General features: G+C 40.6%; 2 protein-coding genes across 7 annotated transcripts; one reads left to right on the top strand and one right to left on the bottom strand.

The window, feature by feature from the left end:
- The first annotated feature begins 5 nt into the window (after nt 1–5).
- LOC136261843 (golgin subfamily A member 6-like protein 4) lies at nt 6–18323 on the top strand. The gene is made up of 6 exons (XM_066055922.1): nt 6–164; nt 224–361; nt 8878–9195; nt 17797–17859; nt 17926–18042; nt 18090–18323. The coding sequence occupies exons 1-6, from the start codon at nt 78–80 to the stop codon at nt 18225–18227; spliced, it is 861 nt and encodes a 286-aa protein (XP_065911994.1). The 5' UTR covers nt 6–77; the 3' UTR covers nt 18228–18323.
- A 1044-nt stretch (nt 18324–19367) lies between these two features.
- Nucleotides 19368–27181, bottom strand: LOC136262564 (paramyosin-like). 6 transcript variants are annotated; one of them, XM_066056888.1, is made up of 13 exons: nt 26994–27078; nt 26889–26944; nt 23514–23970; nt 22119–22305; nt 21067–21112; nt 20957–21019; nt 20850–20909; nt 20743–20806; nt 20645–20696; nt 20555–20595; nt 20469–20509; nt 20366–20426; nt 19368–19585 (listed from the first exon to the last, which is right to left on the bottom strand). In XM_066056888.1, coding segments are annotated over exons 4-13 (519 nt in total). In that variant the 5' UTR covers nt 22120–22305; nt 23514–23970; nt 26889–26944; nt 26994–27078; the 3' UTR covers nt 19368–19495. The 6 variants fall into 6 exon arrangements, with proteins under 6 accessions (XP_065912960.1, XP_065912958.1, XP_065912954.1 ...); XM_066056886.1 differs by lacking the exons at nt 26889–26944; nt 26994–27078 and adding an exon at nt 24485–26847 and having other exon boundaries at nt 23514–24441; XM_066056882.1 differs by lacking the exons at nt 22119–22305; nt 23514–23970 and having other exon boundaries at nt 26994–27181.
- Nucleotides 27182–27547: the final 366 nt, after the last annotated feature.

Consider the following 27547-nt stretch of genomic DNA (forward strand, 5'->3'; position numbering starts at 1 on the left):
GAACTCATCATAGTCTCGGGCCCGCGCCATAGCTGGGCACGAGACTTACGGGGGATTTCCCATGTGATATAATCAAAATGGATCCTGTACCTCACTACCCTAACGGCCCACCTTTAGTAGGACAATTTTACAACACTGACACTTACGTGCAGATGTATCCAGCGGTAAGTAACGATGAGCGAGTTATGTAAATGACGTAATTTATCCGTGCGCTTTCTCGTAGGCTTCTAGTAGCGCTACCAGGGAAGTCTTAAGGGACCCGAACTCAGATGTCCCTCCGGCCTTGCCGCCCAAACCGCAAACTAGTACCACAAACAATACTACTACCTACCCTATTGGGCAGGGTATGCCTCAGCCAATGGTGAGTGTATAATCGCATACATTACTTGGGTACACCATAGGGGGTGTAGTATCTATGGGTCCACCTACTCCAGGTCAGGCAGTCCTCCACGTAAATCCCCAGTAAAAGGCAGAGATTTATTTCTAAAGGAAGACCACAGTAGTGGACCTCTGGTAATACTTACTCGTTCTACAAATATATGGTCCCTTTCTGAGTACTTCTTTGGTGCACATGTTCCCAACGCTGATTCAAATGATCCTCCTCTCCGGAAAATTGTCAGGGTGTCTGGCATACAGCGTTGCACAAATTCGGCCGAGGATTCAGCTTGCTGCATGAAACGTCAATATTGCATCACAAAGATCCTCTGCGATATTTTAAAATCCACCGAAGCATTCGACAATTCACTCTAGTCAAAGATGTACCAGACGTTCACACCACCTAACTTACGTACCAAAAGCCACTTGTAGTTTCCGAAATGCAAAAATAGTTGAACTAACTCATTTATTATGAATCACGTGACTGCCGTACAAATAGCCTAAGAACTATTCATACGTGAGTGCCGTACGAATAGCCACTCCGTTGAAGAAAATCTGTAAATCATAAATCTCAAAATTGGTCCAAATGTTTGTAAATTTCTGCTTATCTACATATGGCTACATAAACTTAATTATTAGTTTCTCATCCCCGCCCGCATCACCGTTTTTCTTACCTCATCAAGGATATTTTGTACCACTGGTGGCTAAGGGATTCCAATTAGCACCTTTTTTAGTTGGTACCTTGCTAGAGCAGTCTAAGAAAATTGCATTTTGAGTCATTTTAGCTAGCTAATTCAGCTATCTAGTTAGTAAAAAATAAAATAAAAATCCGCCCTCCTGCACTTCTATTTTGAGTACAGGAGGATGAGAAACTAATAATTAAGTTTATGTAACAGTTTGATTAACTTATTTAGCTTTTTTGACAAAATTTTCAGCATAAATCTCTTTGTAAATCTTAAATCTCGTAGGTGATTTTTGCCTCGTTGCGGACCCCTATGATGTAAACCACTTCAAGGAATAAGTTGAAATTTTAGTATTAACCATCATAGAAGTACCTATTGCTGGTTTGAAAGAAATTGAAATAAAGGCTAATTAATGTACATCGTGTGGAAATGTTCTAGAGCTATCAAGTATGGATCCCCCCCATCGAAACATGACACACGCCACCTAAAATTCCACTTTCAAAAATCATCCTAGAGACATCTTACGTGACGAAAATCACCTTTATGGAATAACATTAGTCCATCTAACATTAATACTGCAATAAAAACAAGAAGACACTAATAGGCGGCCAGATACAGAATTTTTAAAACACACCAAAACTCAGATTTTCGTCTCCCTGCCCGCCTGCCTCAGTTACAAGGCTAGAGACCAAACAAATGTACACACTGCCACCATTTTGTGTCACAAAAACAAACTCACCAGTGGGATGTGCCTTTTGTGGTTCCGATGAGTGTGTACCCTCTGTTTTTTGTTGTTTTTTATTGCCAATCAGTCTCGTTCTTCTTCATGCAATGAAACCATATTGAGGCATTAATTTTCTCTATCAACACTTTCCTTGAGCATATTTAGTCACAAACTTATTTAAGCAATTACACTCTGTAGATACCTGTAACTTCACAATATGGTTCACTATACCACACCTATTAAAGTGATCTTGGTTGATTAATAACAATTGAGCACCAAGACCATGCCTTTTAACAATCTATTTACTCAACCATAATGACACACCCCTTATTATTGATCTAGCTGTATAGCACAATAAAAATATGAAATATTGGCACACCCCCTGAAAGGCTGACTCATGATACAATAATACAGCAGTCACCCTAATAGAACAGTCACACTTGTATTAGCTGTATGCTATAACAAAAAACTAATTTAATAATTTAAAAATGAAGTAGGGGTCCAAGCAATAAAAAGTAGTGAAACAAGTGATGAATGATGGCATTTCAACTGCATGCATAGGGTAACAAGTCATCCTGTAGAGTAACAAGTCACCCTGTAGAGTAACAAGTCACCCTGTAGAGTAACAAGTCACCCTGTAGAGTAACAAGTCACCCTGTAGAGTAACAAGTCACCCTGTAGAGTAACAAGTCACCCTGTAGAGTAACAAGTCACCCTGTAGAGTAACAAGTCACCCTGTAGAGTAACAAGTCACCCTGTAGAGTAACAAGTCACCCTGTAGAGTAACAAGTCACCCTGTAGAGTAACAAGTCATCCTGTAGAGTAACAAGTCATCCTGTAGAGTAACAAGTCATCCTGTAGAGTAACAAGTCACCCTGTAGAGTAACAAGTCACCCTGTAGAGTAACAAGTCACCCTGTAGAGTAACAAGTCATCCTGTAGAGTAACAAGTCATCCTGTAGAGTAACAAGTCACCCTGTAGAGTAACAAGTCATCCTGTAGAGTAACAAGTCATCCTGTAGAGTAACAAGTCACCCTGTAGAGTAACAAGTCATCCTGTAGAGTAACAAGTCACCCTGTAGAGTAACAAGTCATCCTGTAGAGTAACAAGGCATCCTGTAGAGTAACAAGTCACCCTGTAGAGTAACAAGTCACCCTGTAGAGTAACAAGTCATCCTGTAGAGTAACAAGTCATCCTGTAGAGTAACAAGTCACCCTGTAGAGTAACAAGTCACCCTGTAGAGTAACAAGTCACCCTTTAGAGTAACAAGTCACCCTGTAGAGTAACAAGTCATCCTGTAGAGTAACAAGTCATCCTGTAGAGTAACAAGTCATCCTGTAGAGTAACAAGTCATCCTGTAGAGTAACAAATCATCCTGTAGAGTAACAAGTCACCCTGTAGAGTAACAAGTCATCCTGTAGAGTAACAAGTCATCCTGTAGAGTAACAAGTCACCCTGTAGAGTAACAAGTCACCCTGTAGAGTAACAAGTCACCCTGTAGAGTAACAAGTCACCCTGTAGAGTAACAAGTCACCCTGTAGAGTAACAAGGCATCCTGTAGAGTAACAAGGCATCCTGTAGAGTAACAAGTCATCCTGTAGAGTAACAAGTCATCCTGTAGAGTAACAAGTCATCCTGTAGAGTAACAAATCATCCTGTAGAGTAACAAGTCACCCTGTAGAGTAACAAGTCATCCTGTAGAGTAACAAGTCACCCTGTAGAGTAACAAGTCATCCTGTAGAGTAACAAGTCATCCTGTAGAGTAACAAGGCATCCTGTAGAGTAACAAGTCATCCTGTAGAGTAACAAGTCATCCTGTAGAGCAACAAGTCACCCTGTAGAGTAACAAGGCATCCTGTAGAGTAACAAGGCATCCTGTAGAGTAACAAGGCATCCTGTAGAGTAACAAGTCATCCTGTAGAGTAACAAGTCACCCTGTAGAGAATACTTTGTCATTCTCACAGGTCCCTAGTGGGATAGCATTCACAGAATAAAACCATTTTCTGGTGAGAAGTTGATGGTTGAATGCAGAGAAGATCTCAGATTCCAGCTGTTGTGGCTCCTCTGGTGCATGCCTAAACTACATGTTGCGAGGGATCAAGTCACTACTGGGTCTGGAATTTTTTTCTGCATTCTTCAATGTTTCAGCTACATGCGCCCTGTATTGACAGGTTTTAAGCCTTCTCGCAGGTCCCTAGTGGGATAACATTCACAGAAATTAAGTTTTGTGTTATATTAAAATTGGTACGTGATTACTTATGGTCCTACTCAAATGATGCTTTTGTTCTCAAGAAATGAAGCATTTGATATGCGGAATGTAATGGTTGAACGCTCTAATGGGGTGACTTGTTACAAGGCTGAACACTTGACTGACACTCTACACGGTGACTTGTAATGTAACTCCACACTCTATAAGGTGATTTATCGTGTAGATGAACACTCTATGGTAGAGCTGAAGCAATCATGGATTATTAGTATTCTCTAGTGTTATCTATCAAGTACTCACAAATACAAGCTGTACCTACGTATGAGGCATGTTCTAGACCATAAGTAGTTCGCAAGTTTCTCAAGTAATATAGTGATGATGATACAGTGAAGTGTATGTGAATGTTACAGTTGCAAATTTTTGAGCAATTCACTTTCATGAGTTGCTGTATTAAAGGAAACAGACAATTACAAGTTCCAAAGTCAAAAGTAGTGATGTCTATATTTAACAAGGTGTCGGACTGTGACCAAGATATACCCAGTGCACGTGAGCTTCGATATAAGGGTTGGGATTATGGGCCTGAACTTGGTGCTCCGCTAGCAAAAGTAGCAAGCTCAAGAGCCTGTGTAGGGCATGCTGGGAGATTCCTTTGGGTAAAGTGAATACCCTAAATAGGGTAGCTATCATGTTAGCAAGCATGTCCTCTTATTGTCTCAGGCTCTCAAGTTACTGGAAATAATCCCTCAGATTATCTTAGCATTTTTGGGATAGCCTACCCACATAAGACGGGAGTCAGTTAATTCTAGTCCCAAAATGCCAGGAACAGTGAACAACGCCCATAACCAACCCACATAAGCAGATATTATTTTAGATTATTATTTGCACTTAAACATACAGTGAACTGAGGATACAAATATGATAACCAATACAAAATCAACCTTATAAGAATCACAATGACATGGAAAATTACCAACAAAAGAGTCATCTGTGCAAGTATGACCTGGATACTATATAATACACTTTGAAAGTGTGGTAGAGACTTGAGCCAGCTTGAGAGGATGAAGCTTGATGTAGAGTAGATAAGCTGAACTTTCCATCTCCCAAGGGTCTGGATGGTGGAATCTTGTATACCTGCCATAGCTGCTGTGGTTGCTGCCCCCCTCCTGAAGCTGTGACCTGCAAACTGGTGAGCTGGCAGGTTTGCTGCTGATAGAACAGCTCTAACTTCCTTCACAAACTTAGGTTTGGCTAATGGAGTACCCTGTTCCCATCTAAACTAGGGGCCTGGACTGTTTCCCCTCAGTGCCAGGTATTCCAAGAGAGCTGCTACTGGACATAGATCATCATCTGTCTTCCCGATGACTACTGTAACTCCTTGACGCCCTTGATCTGTTTTTAAGTGCTTGATACGTAACGATATTGAGCTTGGATGAGAGGGGTGATCCGTCAGAGATCCTCAAATGATAGGTGTGTCCCTGCACTATAGCTATTCTCTGAGGGGACTGTGATTTCGCCTGATCTGCAGAAAGAGAAAATGTTGGTAGTTGAGGTGGCCCACAGCATGACTGGTTTATAGGACTTTCCACTCTGAAATCATACTGCCTTCATTTTCCGAAGAATGGTTGGGGTTATTGGGAGCCCAGCCCAAGAGGTCTTGCCCTACTTGCCCACTTCGACCAGTATTCCTTTTAAGATTTGACGCAAATGGGACATATGACTTAAACCAGGATCCCCAAAGCCCAATGCTACTTGCAACTGGTGGACCCCTGACAAATATGTTTTAATGGTGCTGTGAGAGAGCCTTTGTTGAGCCATGCACGTGGCAAACTAGCATAAGGTACTTTCTGTCGCTGGAAAAGGGGTAATAGATAAGTCTTTAGAAAACTGGGAGTAACGACGGTCTGCTGCTTTGTAGGTCTTGTGTGTTGAAGCAGTCAAAGCTGAAGTAAAGTAGAGGTGAACAGCCTTGTCCAAGCTGTGGACGTCCAGGTGATGTTTTGAGATATAATTGTTGGTAATGACTGGGGGACTGCTGCTGGAGAGAGGGGCTTTGGAGAGAGACCTGTGAGGAGAAAAGGTGGAGGTTATTATGTGATAAAGCATCTGCCAGTGTATTGTCACTCCCCTCGATATGAGAGGCAAACAATGCAGGTAAGCGTTAGTGTACAAAATCAAAAGTTGCATGTTTCTCTAGCAATCACAAATATAGTTCACAGCATCCATGTAGATGTCTGGGTCCTACTTGGTCCTTTTGGTGGCTGATGGACAGTAGATTGCCTGGTGGTGGCCACTACATAGGAGGTAGGAGTGAGCAAATGTGCAGTTGGTTCGGTCACACCGACTCTTTGAGTTCCACTTGAAGCAAACTTCCTGGTTCAGAGGTCTCTTGCATCCACTAGGAGTCAGTTGACCTTCTTTCAGGGAGACTGAAAGACACTGTTGGGCTGATAAGCAATGCCCATAGATGGTGAAATTTAGGTCACCCCATTGGCGAATGTTCCTTGCTGCTGCCCACTGCCGGAATTCAATGTCATATCTTTTCCACTGTGGTCCAAGTTCTTGGGACAACTGCAAAATCAAGTGCAGATGGGCCACTAGTCCTGTGGCCTGGGCTGAAGTGGTGATCTTGCAGGAGGTGATGGCTGCTACATATCGGGAGAATGCCTTCATCCAAGCGAAGATATCTGACACTTGCCTCCATCGCCTCTGGCCTCGGTCCTGTTCGATGACCACAATCTGACCCCTATTCCCAGTTGCGGTCACCTAATACTCCTCTGGGAGCCTGCTACATTGATCATCCAGTAAGAGTGCTAGTTCCACATACTCCCATTTCCTGATTTTATCTAACAACTTGTTAGATAGGGGAGGCATCTCTTCGATGATGACTGTTGAAGAGCCTTCTGAAATTGATGTGGTTGCTTCATCATCGGCAGGAGCCAAGGAAGGCAGTGTCAGACTTGAGGATGAGAGGAGAGGATCCACCACAAGGGAAAAACCAGCTACTCCCAGTGAGCCTGTGAAGGAGACAAACTCAGATAGCGGGTGACAGCCAACATGCTGTACACACACGTGTACACAATGACACAAATTACGGTGGCCAAAATGCCCACTTGTATGATCATGTGCAGCAAGGTGCCAACTGCACCCATCCCTTTGCGACATCGGAGGAAGGCCAGAGGTCTAATCATGTAGATGCCCCGGCAACATCCTGATGGCGGTGGTGTGTCCTGGTAGATACTGAAACGCATGCTCGCTGGCTGTTTACGACCAAAGGCGACTAGTAGCTAGATAGATTAACCTGTTACAAGGAAAGCTTACCTGGGCTGGAGGATCCTGACGACGACAGAGCTGCGGTGGAGGGCGTCGTTGCTGGCCCGGACGAGGTCATTGTAGTTGTAGAAGTAGACGATGGCGTCAACATCAGCGGGTTCTGTCCGGCTGATACGTGGCTCTGGATAAGATCTGCCACTGCAGTGGCTAGCTGGTATACTAACGCTTCTGGCAGAGGGAGCAGGTGGAACCGTAGGTATCGCTACCGGAGGAGGTGGTCCCTCTAGTGGACCTGACACTGAAGGATCGGTAGAAGACGAAGAACTCATGGTCCAAAAGGAACACTAGCAATGACTCTTGTAGTTGTTTATCACGAATGAGCTGGAACAACATGCCAGCCTCCCCTCCTCCCCCTGTAGGTACTTTGAAGTGCGCACTCAAATTAATGGAATGCTCTAGGGAGGTCGGACTTAGCTTGCCTGTCTGGAGGGGCGTAGACATGATGCAACACCAACTAGTCCGACTAGTTAACCCTGTTTAACCTGCTGTTAAACTTGTATAAAACAGCCAAGCTGTGAAAAAGTTCCGCCCCCAAAATGATAGACATAAAAAACATCCAAGGGGCGTTCTTAGCTTGGCAGTTTGGTATAGACAAGTTCAGTGGTAAACTGAAGCTACAAAAGCACAAGTTTGTAGAACAATCATACATTAGTTCATTCAAATGTTTATATCATATAGTGGATTGCAGTCACACTCTGTCGTACTAAAATGACTCACGTAAAATGAAAGGTAAGCAGACACATTTCACTATTAACAAACCCTCAACCCCCAATTATTCTTAAACTGTGCTATTTCTAAAAGCTTGATAGAATATTCGTACGCCTAAACTTTCTCTAAGTTAGCATATAGTGGGATAGTATGTATCTAAAGCTTGCTGGAAACACTTATGGGAAACAAATTTGTCATACCATGGGACATAGATAGGCACATAACTCCTTTATAAATGCATGTGTATGTGACTAGCCATTACGTACAGTATGTTACCATTTCATAATTTCGTGTAATTTTGCTCTTGCTCTCACCCATAACTCAAGTATCAAACACACTAGTTGTATGAAGGTAAGTTTTTGGGTGAGTTCGAGGTGAGCTAGGGTTGAAGCAAGTGTCCCGGCAAAGCCGGGCCAACCCTAGCTCACTTCGAACTCACCCAAAAACTTACCTTCATACAGACAGTAGATATCATCATTATGCTGAACAGGTCAGCATTAGGATCGGGTTCAGCTTTGGTTTCTTCTTCACTGGGTATTAGGACAATATTTTAAATATAGTGATTTACATTTGTAACATTTAAATATGGCAAAAGTAAGAAGAGCTGGCAGCTAATACTAGTGGTACGGTGGTTAGGAACAATGCTATTCAGGCTGGAGGTCCATGGTTCGAGTGCCCATTGTGATAAGTTTTTATTTTTTGTACCTTTTGGTGTCAGTTATAATGGTAACTGTACCTAACAGCTTTTGTGTATGTGTACTTCCTGTTTGTGTATTTGTACTTCCTGTGTGTGTATTTGTACTTCCTGTGCACAGCCTTTGCTAATTGAAGGGCAACTTTTCTATACATAGTACCCTCCAATGTCCCAGGCCATGGATGAGAGGCCCCCTCCTAATGTTCCATCAATAGCTCAATCATCTTATAATGGATGGACTTCTCAGCCTTCTTATAACAATAGCACATGGACCAATCCAGTGAGTGTTGATAACACTAGTCTGGAGTTGCAGCAATACAGAAGAGAGAACATTCACTTACAAACTGAGGTAGATCAGTTAAGACAACAAGTACAGCAGTTACAACAGAATAGCTTTGCTGGTGGGGGAAATCATGAATGGCTGGCTCAACAAAATGAAGACTTACATCGTCAAGTTGCCCGTCTATCCCAAGAGGTATGTTACTATAGTAACAGGAGGTACATTGTTGTATTGTGAATGAGATGTAGTGTAGTGTCACTAGTTATAGTATCCCAGGAGGTATATTATTGTATTGTGAATGAGATGTAGTGTAGTGTCACTAGTTGAGTATCCCAGGAGGTACATTATTGTATTGTGAATGAGATGTAGTGTAGTGTCACTAGTTGTAGTATCCCAGGAGGTATATTATTGTATTGTGAATGAGATGTAGTGTAGTGTCACTAGTTGAGTATCCCAGGAGGTACATTATTGTATTCTGAATGAGATGTAGTGTAGTGTCACTAGTTGTAGTATTCCAGGAGGTATATTATTGTATATACCACTTTAGCGTGGGCGTTCAAAGGCGCCGCTCAGTGTTTAACTCGCATATTGCCCGGGCAATATCTTTATATCATGGGAAAGCGGTTTGCCAATGACTTTGATACCCAGCCAGTTCAAAGAATCGATGCGCTTTGACTCGTTATATTGAGCAACATAGAGCTTTGTATTGTGGGACTCGGTTTTGTAGAGGTTGCTAAGCTTAGTACATAGGCTAAGATAGAGTAGTTGGTTGTTACTAAAGGATAATGAAGGCACAAAATAATTGTTTGGGCGATTGTGGATGCGTATTTCTACCCACCGCGTATCAGCCTTTGAACAGACCACGGAACAGCAAAGCTACTACTGCTACGTTGAAATAGGTTAGTAACTTACAGTTCTAAGTACTTAACTTAATATAATAACTTACTTACTGTCCCAATAGCGAAGTTAGTTGGCTTAACTTAGTACAAAAATGATAACAATATAAACTCCATCCCACAATCGCAAGTTTTCTAACATTGCGTGTTGAAGCATAGTAACGTATTAATGACGTTTTAACGTATGGACAACGTTTTGATGGCTATTAGCCCACGCTATTAAAACCACAATCGATCTTCAGATGCTACTGTATAAAACAAATGGGATGAGTTCTCTTTAGTTCTTTCACCTATTAGGCGAGTGTGCCCCACCATGGCTGTGAGGAATTTTACACCTGAAGCAGGCCCAAGGATTGAGGGTGTATAAATCAAATTTCAAACAGCTGTAGTGTGATATTCATATCTAATGATTGTAATAGCGTGGGCAAACTGTACATGTAACACCATTTCAGATTAAAGGAGCAAAACAATATGTATGTGGTTTTGACAGAAATATTAATGTAGCTCAATTTTTCAGTGACCAATATGTAATGTATCCTCAGAGTGAAAGGATGTAGCTAAGCAGGATCAGTACAACAATTGCACACACAGTAAACTATGGTATCTGCATGGTTCCAGTAATATCATTTGTCAGATACACAGTGGTAGCTGCCCAATCATGCAAGTTGCTTATTTACTTCAGCAGTAACGAGGTAAATCTGTTGCATACAGTTTTGCACCAAGATGCTTAAGACATAGATGTAGATTTTCTGGGCACTGCTAAGTGTGTAAGAAGCCTTATTGTTATTCTGTGCATCTATCTATTCCATGCAATTTTCATCTTCTAACAAAGGATAAAGAAATAAGGCTTCTACTCTAATACAACACTATGCACTGGACAAACACACAGATGGACAATTTGCCTGCCCTACCACTAAAGTGTTATAAGAGTCCCTATCATGTAAGGCAGTCTATGTGTGAGTACTGAACATAACAATGGCGGGTCCAGGATGAGGCATTTGGGGCAAATCCCCCCTTCCCTCTGCCTTTCCTTTGAGGAATAATTATAGCTATCACTTTGATATTCCAGTTAGGGCAATATCAGTTTATTACTCAAGAAATAGCTTTTAGCTTAAAAGGCAGGCATACTACCTCTCTTTACTACACAGTTACCTGAAATCAAACTGTCACTCAGCACCTTCGTGAGTACTAAGCGCCTCTAGAAATAATTATCGTATGGCAGGTTTTTAAGCCATTCGTAGCTTTTGTAAGACTTCGCAACCTTTTGCAATAGTCTCAATTCAACAGTAAAACACTCCTGAGAGATGATTATTTGCTGCTATGTGCATACATCAACTACAAATATTGTACTGAGTAGTGTGATTTCCTCTTTTTAATGGTGTGAATCTAAACTTTTTGTGCCCCTCCCCTTGCCAGCTCCTGGACATAAGTTAGTGGAAATATTGTATAGAACAGATAGATGCACAGAAAACAAAAAGGTGCATCAAAGAGGTCTCAAAAATAGAAAAAAGTTATGACCTAGGCAGGGGTTGGTTAAATTACTTGGGGTTAAGGAATCGCCACAGTTGTTTGTCTGTGGTTTTGCAGGAATGTTTTTTTTAACGTTTTAAGTTAAAAGTCAAAAGTGTGTCCAAAAAATACACTCGATATGTGCTTTGCATGTCAAGATACTATGAGTTAAAAGGGAGAAGATGTGCACAAAAAGGCACTCTTTAGAAAGAAAAAAGAATATGCCAACGTGACTGAACGTGTGTATTTGAACCGACAACCTCCTACACCCTAGTCAGGCGTTTTACCACTTTAACAGTTTGTGCTGTGGTTTTCAAAAGAATGTAGCTCAACACCTTGGCTGTACACAACAGAAACATGCATGAACTTGTGATTATGATGATTTGTTTTGAGTACGAAATAAGCTGGCGAGTAAGTGATGCGATGGACAGACAGATGGCTTTTCAGCTTTATACATGTAAATGCACACAACAAGCCTAGTGTAGAATTGGACACTAACTCAATAGCTCTTAACCTGTAGCTTTTGCCAGGACTGAGAGCAGACAAAGTTCTACCATAAATCAGGAAAAATTCGTCATCAAAAAATTTTTGCCACTGGCTGTGTCAACAAAAATTAAAACAACAATGAATTATTTTAAACTATTATACGAATAATTCATGCATACAAATATTACCGTATAGCTAGTTATTCCGCCAAAAAATTTTCGTCAATTATGCTAGCGACGAAAATATGTAGCGTCAAACTTTTAAGATGGAAATTTTCCCGATTTACGGTACTTCCATCTATCCCTTGGAGAGAACAAGTACAATATACATAAAATGTGCCCTTAGGCTGATAATGTGTAGTTGTGCACCTATATCATACAGTACATTCAATAGTTATACCATGGCTGCGAGGGATTTTGCTGATATATACACCCAAAGCCCGAGGGCTGTGGGTGTATATGTCAGCAAATCCCAAGCAGCCATGGTATAAGTGATATATACCACTTGGGCACACTCACCTAATAGGTGAAAGAATTAACGAGAACTCATCCCGTTTGTTTTATACAGTAGCATCTGAAAATCAATCGTGGTTTTAAAAGCATGGGCTAATAGCCATCCAGGGGTGGATCCGGGGGGGGGGGCTTTGGAGGCTGAAGCCCCCCCCCTCATATTTAGGCTTTACTTGATCAATATGCTGAGTATTATAATGAAATTTTGTCTTAGCATGATTATATGATCACTAATAATACAAATACTCATAAAACCACCTTATAAACATCTTTCCAAGGTATTATCAGTGGATTTATGCTAAAGTTTATGCAACAAGGACCCGGATCAGCATTGGAGGTGTACAAGATCGAGATACTCTAATAGAGCAGTCAGCTAACTACTCTAATGGAACATTCACTGGAAACATGTAGTTGGTTCTGTTATGCCAAACCTGCCTGCACCTATACGTACAATGAAGTGCATTGGTCTGTTTAAAGGGCTTCATTCATCTACTTGTGTAGTTAATATGTATGGCAATACTTAGTTCAGGTAAACAATTTCCATTGAAAATGCTCTCAGATTCAATCTTGTATTGTTCAAATTTCAAAATTTTCCACTTTCAACATTCTTATTCTAACATGCACCTATTCAGTGTTGTGCAATTGTGAGAGGGTGCATCATGTACTTGGTTGTCTGTACCTACCCAAACTTTTCCATTAGCAAAATGCTTCAGATAGCCATACCTATAATCTAAAGGCAGTATATAAAATATCTACAGGCAGAAAATTTTATTGAATTTTATGTGGAAATGTCTCCAAATTGCAGTATTTTAGCATCTATTTTTCAAAATTTTCCTGGGGGGGGGGGGGGGGGGGGCATGCCCCCAGACCCCCCTAGTTCCAGCATGCTTTGCACACCTCTACCCAAGAGATTAGTACCTTGGGTTAGCCCTTTTATAAATCCTAGATCCGCCCCTGCCATCAAAACGTTGTCCATACGTTAAAACGTCATTAATACGTTACTATGCTTCAACACGGTATGTTAGAAAACTTGTGATTGTGGGATTGAGTTTATATTGTTATCATTTTTGTACTAAGTTAAGCCAACTAACTTCGCTATTGGGACAGTAAGTAAGTTATTATATTATGTTAAGTACTTAGGACTGTAAGTTACTAACCTATTTCAATGTAGCAATAGTAGCTTTGCTGTTCCGTGGTCTGTTCAAAGGCTGATACGCGGTGGGTAGAATTACGCATCCACAATCGCCCTAACGATTATTTTATACCTTCATTATCCTTTAGTAACAACCAACTAGTCTATCTTAGCCTATGTACTAAGCTTAGCAACTACTACAAAAACGAATCCCACAATGCAAAGCTCTATGTCGCTCAATATAACGAGTCAAATCGTATCGTTTCTTTGAACTGGCTGGGCATCAAAGTCATTGGCAAACCGCTTTCCCATGATATTGCCCGGGCAATATGCGAGTTAAACACTGAGCGGCGCCTTTGAACTCCCACGCTAAAGTGGTATATACCGTACTGTATAGTAGCAAGAGCTCATAATATATATACTAAGGAGAGTATCCTACTCTCATATACCCCTGTAGAAAGGCGTATCGTGAAGCTATGACGTAACGACAAGATGTTGTGGTTTGTGACGTACATGAAGCCATAAAAGTGCAAGAATCGTTAGCACCGTTTCACACTTGCGATGCTCAGGATAGCCGTATTCGCGAATGGCCTAGTAAGAAACACCTACAAAGAGGTCTTAACCCATGAAGGAACGATTGTAGTTGGGTGAGAAACGCTTAGAGCTGGAGTTAATTTGGTTGCTAGCGACGTTGGTAGGCACGCATTCAATCGATACCGTGTTCAACTAATGACATCATTAATTATACAAAGAAAAACGGGCAAACTCAGAAGTGTTACGTCATAACTTCACGATACGCCTTCTACAGGGGTATATGAGAGTAGGATACTCTCCTTAGTATATATATTATGAACTCTTGATAGTAGGGATCGTGCTAGTCTCGCGGCACCCAACCCTAAAAAGAGGGTCTGGTGAAACTGTGTACAAAAAGTTTGGCGCTGCCGGAATGTTGGAAGCTCCAATCAGATCGCTCCATTTCAAATTGATTATGTAATGCATACATTTCAAAAGATTCGTGGCTTACTGTTAATTACATCCGGTAACTCTGCCATTTAAACTCATTGAGAAAACAGCCATACAATTCTGTTGGGTTCGTTTAATGTTGAATAAATAAAGTAGCGCTATTAGTTTGGTGATGCTGTAAGCGGATCTGGTTGAATGAATGTTGTGACGTAAACAGTGTACTTACGTAACACGTAAAACGTCATCCAATAAACATTCCAGAGCTCAAACTTTTTGTACAGAGTTTCACCAGACCCTCTTTTTAGGGTCGGGCGCCGCAAGACTAGGATCGTGCAAAACTGGGCTTTTCCAGTCCAAAATATCACCCTAAAACCAGCCTCAATTTCCCTTCATAACAACTTGACAGTATTGGTTAGGCACAGCCAAGCCCAAAAAATGTCTTCAGATTAACCCCAAACCCTTCCAAAAAGTTTCTATGGAATTTTTAAAATTTTCTATTTAGCAAGGTGTTCATTTATTCGCAATAGTGGTACATTAGTGCAAATAATTCATTTAGTACGTGCTGCTGGACTTTCTGTGCTGGCCAGTACAGTTTGTTTCTCATGTGTTTGAGTTCACCTGATTGTTCCAGACAACAGGTGGAGGATAAGAACTCCTTAGCAAAGTAGAACAGGCCAAGTGCTGATTAGTTGGCACAGTTTAATCGCTTGCGTTTCTTAACACACTGCCTTGCTGTGTCAGTTCTTTGTACTAAGGTATGAACACTCTGTTTCTCATTAACAAACTGCTTTGCTGCCAAGGTTTTCAACACTGTTAATTGTTTGTTTCTCGTGTGTTTGAGTTCAGAACTGACTGTTCCAGATGATAACTCGTTCTTAGCAAAGTAGAACAGACATGTGCTGATCAGTCTCGTGTCCTGAGTTCAACTAACTGTTCCAGACGATGCCGGGGTGGATAAAATCTATTTCTTAGCGAAGTAGACCAGAGATGTGCTGATTAGTTGGCACCGTTTCGCACTGCTTTACTGTGTAAGTTCTTTGTACTAAGCTATTTCATTCTATGAACACTGATGTACTGGCCTGATGTATGCCCAACTTGTTACAATTGAGATTGGTTGCTACACCTGCGACACTGACCAACTTATCTCTTGCATGCAAGTTACCATTAAGCCATTGTTTGATCAGGCTAGCTGCCAGAATTGCACATACTGACAGAATTTTCAGTGCTTGCTCCTCAGATCTGTGGGATCTGTCAGATCTAATTAATTTAACATAATAATTGATGTGTGTGTATGTGTGCGTTTGCCTTGCCAGGGCTCCAGCTGCTTTGAAGCTTGGTACCCCTGCATTCTAGGTCACTTATTTATTTCCTGTACACTTGTTATAAGACGTATAAATCAATCAATTGTTGTAGAATATCAGTTGTGCAAAATTACAGTTTATGTTTAACAACAAAATGATGGCATCTTCTTCGATTGACTACATCAAAGCATCTTTATGAAACAAACTACCGTAGATTCCCTAAATATTCAGCAGAAATAAATTAATTCCGTTCGTGTCTGGCTGAACAATTAGGAAAAAAATGTACCAGCCCGGTGTTATTGTTGAATTTTTAGGGATTTATCCCTAATACAGTCTGCACGCTACATGGCTGTGTTATTTGCGATCTGCTTACTGGTTACTTTCTGGATTTATTTTTACAGGGACCAACAGGAACGCCTTGTGGCGGAACTGACCGCAACACTCACTTCGCTGCAGCACTATATACCGTGATTGCCTACATTATCCAGGAGAGATGATCAATGTCATTACTACATCACTTTTGTATACAGTCACTCGACACTAATAATAATAGAAACCACAATCAATACTATTAAACTAGCTATCTCGTGATAATTAATTAAACCTGAGTCGCTAGCTCCCAGTTGCTGCATGAAGTGTTCCATGACTTACACCTGTAACAGAGCATTATATCTGAGGATGTATCATGTTTGTGGGCTCCAGGAGAGATGTTATTCTGTGAACAGAAACAAAGATCGTTTTGTGGTAGCAGGCCATGATGTCACACGATGATATCATTGGGCACGTTCGTTCCGTGAACAATTTCACACTTTGTGCTCAGGCAGTTCATCCAGCATCGAGGTATCATAATATGTGAGGTCACTGGGAATCCTCAGTACTAAAGAAACCTTCGTCAATTAGTACTCCAAGTGCCGAAAAATTAGCGCACTTATAATAGAAATTTTCTTTCCACTTGTCGAAATTTAGAGCACATTGCATTCAAAGCACGGGGAGTGCCGAATATTTAGAGATGTCAAAATTTTAAGGAATCTACGGTAGTTACATTAGATTGATCACCAGTTCTATTAAAAGAAAAGAAACAAGTATAAGAAAAATTTAGGAATTTTAAAACTAGAGTAGGGATCAACTAGAATATAGTGCACCAATAAAAGGTATTGAAACAAGCTTGAGTTGGCATTTTATGACAGCAAATTACTGCAACACAAAAAGAAGTAAATATCCCTACTGTGCATTTCAATTATGGAAACTCTACAGCACAGTATGGATATTCACTTCTTTTTGTGTTACAGTAATTTGCTGTCATAAAATACCAACTCAAGCTTTTGTTTCAATACTTTTTATTGGTGCACTATATTCTAGTTGATCCCTACTCTACTTTAAAATTCCTAATTTTTTCTTATAGTTATTTATATTGCTATCCACCAATACCGTGCTGTTTATGCAGGCTTAGTTGCTATTAATTGTATCTATACAATGACTCGTATCTTTTAGTGTTCAGCCACACATAGCCACTTGTTCTCCAAATTTTATCTTCCAATGTATCCATGACATCATGTGATCATTTTATGACACATGGTCCAACACAATAATTATATACTTGTAGGTACCAGGTGAAACATTCTGCTACTTTTATTGTACATTTCACTGTGGTCAACTCATGGCAGCTCTAGGCTCCAGCCATGTCTTTCCAGTGCTCTAATCCAGCACCACTTCCTTGTTTAAATACCAGGAATCACATGAGAAGGATCACGTGACACAAGCTCTGTACAAATACATAAATATCCAAAGATTTACAGACTTTATTGATTCTAAACACTGAATGTTTTGTGGAGGTTAAGCTCGAATTAAGCTTCATTGCTTGTAGGTGTGAGATTTAATACCTTGTGCGTGAGAGATTGCACCTCAAATTGAGAGGTATGACTATGTCACTAAATTTTCAACCAAGTAACTAAATTGTCTCACAAATGTGGCAAAATAAGTTTATTGTTGTTCTCATCTAGAATGACATGCTGAAGAGAGACTTGGGTGTTGCTCAGTCAGAGGTGACCGTACTACAACACTCAGTAAGTCTAGCAGCACACCACTGTCTAACACACGTCAATCATGCACACTGTCTAATGTAATAATAGCTAAAAGCTCATAAAGAAGACTTTGAACAAGAGAGACAAGATCGAGTGAGGATCCATGAAGAGAAGGAGAAGCTCAAGATAGAATTAGAGAGTCAATCACAAGTCATCAAGATGTTGGTATGTGGATTAGGTTGTGTATGACATGTAAGATACTATCACAATAGACTGAGGAACATGGTGGAGCTCGCTTGATGGAAATGGAGCAAAAGTTGGGCAAAAATGAAAAGGAGCAATGTCATCGCTGCCATCGCATGTTGCCTGTTGAAGAATTAGTTGAACATGTACAAAAATGTGTCCAATAATATATGTACCTTTTGTATATTTACCTTTGTGTTAATTTGTATATTTACCTTTGTATATTGTTTATTTTTATATAAGTTCCTTTCTGTCCCACTGAAGCCGTACATCAAAGTAAAAAACTGGGAGTATATGGTAGTTATGGTCCAGTGCATGTATGGAAGACAACATTATATTCAAGGAAGTGCAATCTGAAGCCTTACACATGTAAAACTATAAACTCAGCAAAAGTTGAAGCCATACACGTTGTAAAACTAGTCTTGTTCCCAGCCACCCACACACTCAATCACACAAAGAACCTTCATGTGTTTGAGTGGGCGGATGAGGACAAGGTTAGTAAAACTACAAGTTCAGCAAAAGTTGAAGCCATACACAACTGACATGCACTTGTCTAGCCTTATTGACACGTTTGTGAACTTTGAAGTATAGTGTTGGATAGAAGCCAGTTAAATCCCACCTGCACTTGTAGGATATCTAGTTATGAATACCTCAGCCTAGGGTTGATAACTACAATATCCTACTCGTGGTGGGGTTTAACTATAACATAAATCTTTACCAGAATAAGGCCATACCTATTTGAAAAGTTGTTGCTCTGACCCAACCAACCTGATTTTGCACAGACTTTAATTAAGAAAAGGAAAAATTACATCACAAGAAGTTATTTTTGTAATAGCTGCAAAAGATCGATACTCTAATAGAAACAATCAGTTGGTACAATTTTGATCTCAAATATAATGCAGCTATCTGACGTTCCTTACCCATGGCCATGATAGCTTTACCAATACATCAGTGCTCATTGAACTACTAATTATGTTCATCCATTTATAATAGTTATTTACTAGAAGGGATTCGACCAGACAGGCAGCTAAATGTTTCTTTAACGTGACTTACTATTATAATAATTGTGGCTTAAAACTAACTGGGTTCTTTTGCCTACCAATTGACCCATTTTGTTGTAAAATAAATCCAAGCAACAACTTTTCAAATAGATATAGCCTAACCAGCAGTGACCTTCCATGGATATCACGTGGACCCTCCATCCTCTATAATTGGGTACATGCTAGCAACAATTCATAATACTTCATATTATGAAATCTTGATGAAGTAGTGTATCTCACCAGTCTCAAATGAACATAGTATAGTCATTTACAGTGTTCAGTTATTCTTTAGATTTGAAATTTGCAAGCTGTGATAACATCAGACACATATAAGGAGTATTAGAATGTATTTTACTACGTGGGTCAGAAAATTGATATTTGTATATTGTCTGAGCCTATGGCAAAGATGGTGATGTTCCCAAGCTCAGTAGCAATTCCTGTAGTTCTTCACTAGCAGTCCAGTCAGTACATCCAGCTATCAGTGCCTATAAGAAATCTTATGATCATCCAACAGGTAATGATCATGATCATCCAACAGGTAATGACCATGATCATCCCCAACAGGTAATGATCATGATCATCCAACAGGTAATGACCATGATCATCCCCAACAGGTAATGATCATGATCATTACCAACAGGTAATGATCATGATCATCCCCAACAGGTAATGATCATGATCATCCAACAGGTAATGACCATGATCATCCCCAACAGGTAATAATCATGATCATCCCCAACAGGTAATGATCATGATCATCCCCAACAGGTAATGACCATGATCATCCAACAGGTAATGATCATGATCATCCCCAACAGGTAATGATCATGATCATCCAACAGGTAATGATCATCATCCCCAGCAGGTAATGATCATGATCATCCCCAACAGGTAATGATCATGATCATCCCCCAACAGGTATATAATGATCATGATCATCCCCAAGCAAGTAATGATCACGATCATCCCCTACAGGGTTTTGCAGAGTTCTTGCACTCGGAAACTTTTAGCGCATGCATATATTCGTCACAATGACTACGTTAACAGTCTGAAAGCACACCTATTTTGTATATTTCAATGTCCTGGATAGCCACCATTACCCAAAACAGTTGTGTGATTACTTAAAGTGTTAGAAAAGTAAGCAATACTTGAACAGTAGACTGTTTTCTTGATTCAAGTGCGCATGCGCTTAAAATTTAAAGTTGCAGGAACTCTGCAAAACCCTGTAACAGGTAACGATCCCCCAACAGGTAATGCTGTTTAACCTGAAGTGTGTGCTGCAGTAATACAGCACGTGATGTGACCTCTTTCAAATCATCACTCATTCTATTAACAGAGATGATCTAGTACATGACAGTGTCTCCTCACTCTAGTGGTTGTGTAGTGTCCTGATCAGATGACTGGTGATCCTATACAACTTGAAAACAACAGGTCTGTAATATATTTGGTACTACCTGTAGATCTGCCATCATTTTCATGCACTCAGTTTGTAATGCTTTAAATCATGTCCATATTATCCAAGTTACTAACAAGGCAGTACCTACCTGATCGCTGGCTTCTAGTCTGTTCAATTGTGCCCTTCAAGTTCTGAACTTCCTACATTGAGAACTAACACACATACAGACATTACTGTACAAAATACCTTTACATTTCTCATCAGCTCAGTGACAACTTGAGCTTGTTGTTCCAATGTTGACTTTAAGTCACTGTCACACAATTATTAACAATATTCAGAACCTGCTAACTTACTAAGCTACACCCTCAGGCTGTTTAAACATGTTTCTGCTGGCACAATGCGACTGTTTAAGCCTGTGACAATGTATAATAGTCCATCACAAATATGCTGAGATCCTTACGACTCTAATAGCAGAACATCATGCTGACACCTAGACTTTGTACTATTAATCTCTGCTTGAATACTGCAACAAGACTAATGTATTGTGGCTCTATACCAAACTGTCACAACCTTTCAATATTGTCTTCACTACTGACAGAAACTTCATCTCCTTTCACTGCATCGACATAAATACATGGCAACTATTATTATCAAGACACACAATAGTGTGTCATGCAATCCAAGAAGCCAGCACGCCACAGTGTGAGTTTATTGACAGGAAGAAAGAAAACATAAATTCATGCGTTCGTAGCTCCGTGCTGCCTATTCCAAACAAAATGATTTTTGCTGCAGAAACACCCCCAAACATCAGTACTCCACATAACAAATTTCAGCAAAATCACGTCAAGCATTCCCGAGATATGAGACTTCAAAAATTGGCTTAGTTTCTTGGGATTTTTCATCATCTTTTCACACACTTACAAAATTGCCATAAAACAAGAACGCAATATCCGACTGCCTTGAAATTTGACACACAGAAGGCATATAAAGGCACATCTTAGTATCAAGTTTGGCTGGAATACAATAAGCAGTCGAGGAGTTATTAGCGATTATTCACGAAAAATATTACCAATATGTTGTCAAGCCTACAGAGTAAACCGCTTATGGTAAGAAGCTGAAAATCAGTACGTGGATAGAAGCTCAAACCTTTTGTAGTTTGAAAGAAATCGAGCTAAAGACCATGAAGATATAACAAAAAAAAAAAAACACCAATAGTGTGTATTAATTACGTGATCTAGTAAAAAACAATTACTTGCCATGCCTACCAGACAAAACTGCTCAGGGGAATGAATTGAAAATTAGTGTACAAATGGTATAATCATCTTAGAAAGGCCCTTCAATGGTTCAGAGGAATCAGACTTAACACGAAATCCAAGTCTCTGTCTCTGTCTCTCTCTGTGTCTGTCTCTCTCTGTGTCTGTCTCTCTCTCTCTCTCTCAACACAATCTCATCACTCTTCTTATTCGCTTCCTACTCTTCTCTCAAGACATCAAGCGGTCCCCTCACTTCTCAACCATACAACAATTCAAACAGTGAAAATCCTGTGGTTGACTGAGGAGCTTCACGATATGCAAACAACACATATGGCAACAATCTATCCCAATCTTACCCTCCTTACTTACTAACTTCCTCAACATTGCCTTCAGTGTCTTGTTGAACCTCTCCACCAAACCATTGGTTTGCGGATGGTAAGGTGAAGTCTGGATTTGATTAATGTGTAACAAATTGCAGAGCTCCTTCAGCAACTGCGACATAAAGTCAGTGCCCTGATCAGATATAATCTCTGGGGATGCCAACTCTAGAGAACAACTGTACGAGATGTTCAGCCACAGTCCCAGCATCAATAGAATAAAGGCAAGAGTAATAGTACCAAGAGTATCGAACAGGCGTATTATCCCGTGATTAATGATTGCATTAAGTAACACGGATATTTCAGTAATTTTCATTTATTTCGCTGTATTTAGCCCAATTGGCCAAGTGAAAACATGATAATGCTAAAGGGAAATGGCTAATGTTAAAGTTCTGGCACTGCCAAGCAGATCTGAAGGCGTGGCAACACGCTTGTTTGTGTAACCATTTTTTAGCGAGCTGGAGTTATCTTGGGTCCTTACTACACTTTCCTTGAACAATGACTGTTGAAATAATTGGCTGAATAACACGGAAAGACGAACAAAGACCCATTGCCACATACGCATTTCAAATTATTATTTCGCGTAAACGAACAATTACTGAAATATCCATGTTGTTATACGCAATCATTAATCACGGGCTAATACATCATTCAACACTCTTAGTCACTATTATATACTCTTGAAGAAAGGGAATAGCCTCCGGGAACCTTGTTGCATAATCACATACGACCAATATGTATTGATTATCTCTCCTACTACGTGGCAATGGACTCACCATAGATAATATACACCCCATATTGGATTGGAAACTTCTAAGCGCCACCTAATCTATCTGCGCTTCGCGCCCCTGATACTGTACACAGTACCGGGAGTAGATTTTATAAGAACATGTTTTCCTTACTGGTGAGTAGTAAACGTACCACTATGGAATATAAGGTTTGGTCTATTCATAGTGGGTGTACTGATGTGTATTAGATAGAAGTTTGACAAGCGCGAAAGATTGATACGAGAAGCAGGATTTCTGAGCTTGACTAAATTGGAGCGAATATACCATGAAACACACATCAGTACAAGTAGCGTTAGTTAGTGATAAGCATCAACTTTAAACTAGACTTGTTCACCCCACCATTTTCATAAACATGGTCAAATACTTTTTATACGGAAAGCGCCTATACCAGTAGTAGGCTAATTGCCACTCAAGAAACAATCTACTAAACTTACTAGTTAAAGCAACTGAGCTGTATCCAGACAGTAAAACAGAATCTTCGAACGAAAAAGAGTGTTTCAAAACTTCAGGCGTGAAACGCGGATAGTCACATAGTTTTGTATGGGCACTATACATGTGCTTCCAATCCAGGTAGGGGTGTCTATTATCTATGAACTCACAATGTCCATTACTATTTGTTGAAATGGTTCATTCATCACCCTCTCAGCTGACTCCCTCTAGCAGTACTCTGGCACTCAGCTCATCTCCAGCAATACTCAACCACATCGCAAAATACTGTTGGCCAATAAACCGTGTCTGTCTCTTCCAAGGTGCCCTGCAATTGGAATAGAGTGAACTAATTTACACACAACATGATGGTAAGATCTAGACAAAAGCAGCTGTTCTACCACACTCCCAGATTGCTGTTTCTTAGTGTACCATAGCCCATCTTGCTCTACCACTTGATCTGGTCTTGACTTCCTTGGATTGGGTCCTCAGCCTGAAGCTTCCATAGCTTCTCCTTAGAAATGTTCAAGTTGATATCACCCTCACATCCTCTCTGAACTCTAGCATATTCATAACGTCTCTCCCTTCTCTCTGACCTGGACTTCTTCAGTCCCTTGTCTCTCTCACCACCTACAAACACATCATCAAAATTAAACTCACTTGGCAACACATCTTCCTCAGCAGACAGTTCCATCCCTTCTGACAGATTCCTCAAAGACTCCCTGTAGGGCCAAACCCGAATTCTTGTCTTCCACCTCTGCTAGACTCTATATTGACTGACTTCTCTACAGCATCACCACTATCTGAGGAAGTTCTACTTTCTCCTCCCATACTCTGACTCCGCTTCTGCCTAGCCTGGCTCCGTGTCACCGCCGAAAGAGCCTTCTCATTTCTCATTAAATCCATGCACTAACTCCAGAACATCAGTTGATCCCCAACAACACTAAGCTTGTCTGACACTGCTGCCTCCACCAACCCCTACACACTAATCTTCACAGTCGCAACATGGTACCTCACAGAGTCTCCATGTGTACACTGCACAGTAACAATCTTCCTCAAACCACGATTCTTCTCCTTCACGAGGTCACTTTTCACCAGGGCCTAAAATAGCCAGTATCCAATACAATGTCATTAACAAACTGACCTCAAACAAATCCCTCACAGCTGTCTCACCAGTGATAACCAGTAGACTTGCTTGTCCTGCACAAGAAAGCCTCACAAGGACAATGCCTTAAGTTATGCCCATGACCTCCACAATTATAACAGATGAGAGGCTTCCCATCCTTCTTAGATTTCTTCTCCACCTTAACCACATCCTCACCAATCAACTTCTTACAACCACTACTGCAGTCCTTAGCCAGATGTCCCAGCTGACCACACATATAACAACCTCTTTGCACTGGTACTCCTCTTCTAGTACCTGACTATGATGACAACTCCACTTTCCTGGTCAATCTACCAGCTTCCTGAGTAGTCCCTATTCCTTCACCCATACCTTCACTTTACCACTAACCACATCAACAACATCTTGCCAGTTTGGACAGTCCTTCAACCATTTCTCCACCAGGTACTTAACACGTATAGCCAACTCCACTGGTGTCTCATTCTCCGAGGCTTCACCGCATGGAAATGTCAACAGTAGGTCTCTTCAATGCTTGGAAAATGGCCACCTTCACCCTATCATAGTCCCTCACATCCACATCTATCATTGCAGCATAGGCCAGACACGCCTTTCTAATCATTTGAGGTGCCATTGTAGCCGCACGCTTGTCTCTGTCCACCCCATGAGCCTCTGCTGCTCTCTCAAACGTTGTCAGGAAAGTTTCTATGTTGTCACCTTCAGACATCTTCATCAACTTCAGCAACTCTGGCCCCACTTCTACTCAACGTGGCCTTTGCTCTGTTAGCCCGTTTGTACCTTTTTCCTCCTCAGCACGCTTTTGAACATGGCGTCTTCTTTCTTCCTCACACTCCTGCTCGTAACGCCTCTTCTAGCTCCTTCTTCTCTCTCTTTTCTCTCCTCTTCATAATGCCTCTTCTCATTGCCTTCAATAATTCTGCTCCTTCACTCATCTCTTCAGGTTGGTAGCGTCTTCCAGAGTGTAGCATAAACCAGAACAGGTCTCTTCTGACAACTGCAACGAAGAAGATCCCACTCCTGCCACCAACTGTGAGAGTCGCGAGTGCAGTTCATCGAGCTGATTGACGATTCTTATCAAGGGCAAGTAGAAGGCACAAAGAACAAGAACTTCTGGAACTATCCAGATACATTAACAGATCAAAAATACAAAAAAACAAACAATATATGGCCTCTCGGGCCTGAAAAATCTTGCTCTTTCATACACACATACCCACACACACACATGCACCCAAAGCCTACAACAGCCATGCGAAACACAGCTATTGCTACCCAGCAAACACACCACTCAGGTATTTAAGTCTTATGCAGGCAAATCCTCCCAGGGCAGGACTCCCATAAGACTGTCCAAGCCTCACAGAGAGACCCCCGCATAACCTGACATTCCACAACAGTGCTAAATAAGACAAGGATAGTTGGGCAATTGCTTCCAGTACCTATTGATGTAACAGCTGTAGGCTACTTCTCTTACTATATAGGTGGATAGACTGGAGCAATATGAGTAGTTTCTTGCTCAAGGAAACACTGGCATAACCAAGCATTGAACCTGGAACCTTACAATTACACACCCCCCTGTAACAGGCCAATGCTCTAGCCACTTGGCTATGCTGCCTCACGCATACACACCAGCACAAACATTTTCAAAAAAACATATCAGGAAACTAGGCGTGCACACACAACCAGACTGTGGCCAGCTATTGGCGAGTGCCTGATTTTTAACGCTTCATATTCATACAGGGTTCACCACCATCTCTGAATGAAATATGAAGTAACCATCTTCAACCCACAATTTGGGAATCTTAGCACAATATTTGTGATGGCACTAAAATGGTTGCATTTATACCTACTAATGAGGTCTCATATAGCAAAATGAAGTATGGGGTCCACAACCCGACCCGAATTGTGTCAATGATTTTTTTCTGACAATCTCTACATGTTGTACAAGATTTTAAGAATTGTGGATCCCTCAAATAAATGGCAACAATTTATAGGACATTGTTTACCACAGTGTGAGTCAAATTATTGCTTTGAACCAATCTCAGTAAATAATTCATTACTTTTCCTTATTTACCATCAGGCAGACAACTCAACTCTACATGCGAGACACACATATCTGACTGTTGTTGCATGCATCATTTTCCATCTCACGCATTAAGCTCTCACATGATTTAATTTCATTTACGACCTGTAAGGCACTAAACAGTTGATATTTTTTTTTACAAGAAAAACAATAGACTAGCAAAGTTTGCAATTTTAAAACCTAAAACTTTTCCACTGAGAGGGAACCTCACAGCAAACCTAACTCTCAGGTGTCACTCCTAGTGCACTTCACAGATTGAGCTATCTGTACAGCTTTTGAAGTTTTATACTCATATAGAAATATTGTTTCATTATCATAGTGTTCACTTACACAGTTTTAACTCTGCTTCCATCTCCACGCATGACTTTAATAGTTTGGTTTTCTTTCTAGAAGTGAGACAGTGCTTATGTGAAGCCATAAAGATCGAACGTAAACCTTTGAAGAGCAAGCAACTTGGAGTAAGTGTGATCATTTTGACAATTGTACATAGTTCTCCTTGCTCCAACCGGACAAGATAGAATCACATTTAGTAATTTAGTCGCTTCTTCCTTAACATTTTTTACCGACAAATCACCCGCCATTTTTTAGTAATACGTCACGATTAGACCTCATTTAAGTATAGCCAATCAAATTCAAGTGTTTGAAGAGCGCCACGGTTTGGTTGTTAGTGAAGAAAGCAAACCAAGTGTTTCAGTCAGTAAACGTCGAGAATGTCTTGTAAGCAGATCTACTATTCTGAGAAATATTACGATGATACGTACGAGTACAGGTGCGTGTGTTTGTCAAGGTAGAGACTGCCTTAGGAGAAATCTACTGAGATTTTTGAAGATATAAACAGTGTTTTATAAACGCGTACGTTCCGCTACAGGCATGTAATGTTACCTAAGGACATTGCCAAGATGGTGCCGCAAAACAGATTAATGTCGGAGAACGAGTGGAGAAGTATTGGCATACAGCAATCTCAAGGATGGGTAAATTATATGAAACAC

Source organism: Dysidea avara, chromosome 7, assembly GCF_963678975.1.
Source record: "Dysidea avara chromosome 7, odDysAvar1.4, whole genome shotgun sequence".
NCBI lineage: Eukaryota > Metazoa > Porifera > Demospongiae > Dictyoceratida > Dysideidae > Dysidea > Dysidea avara.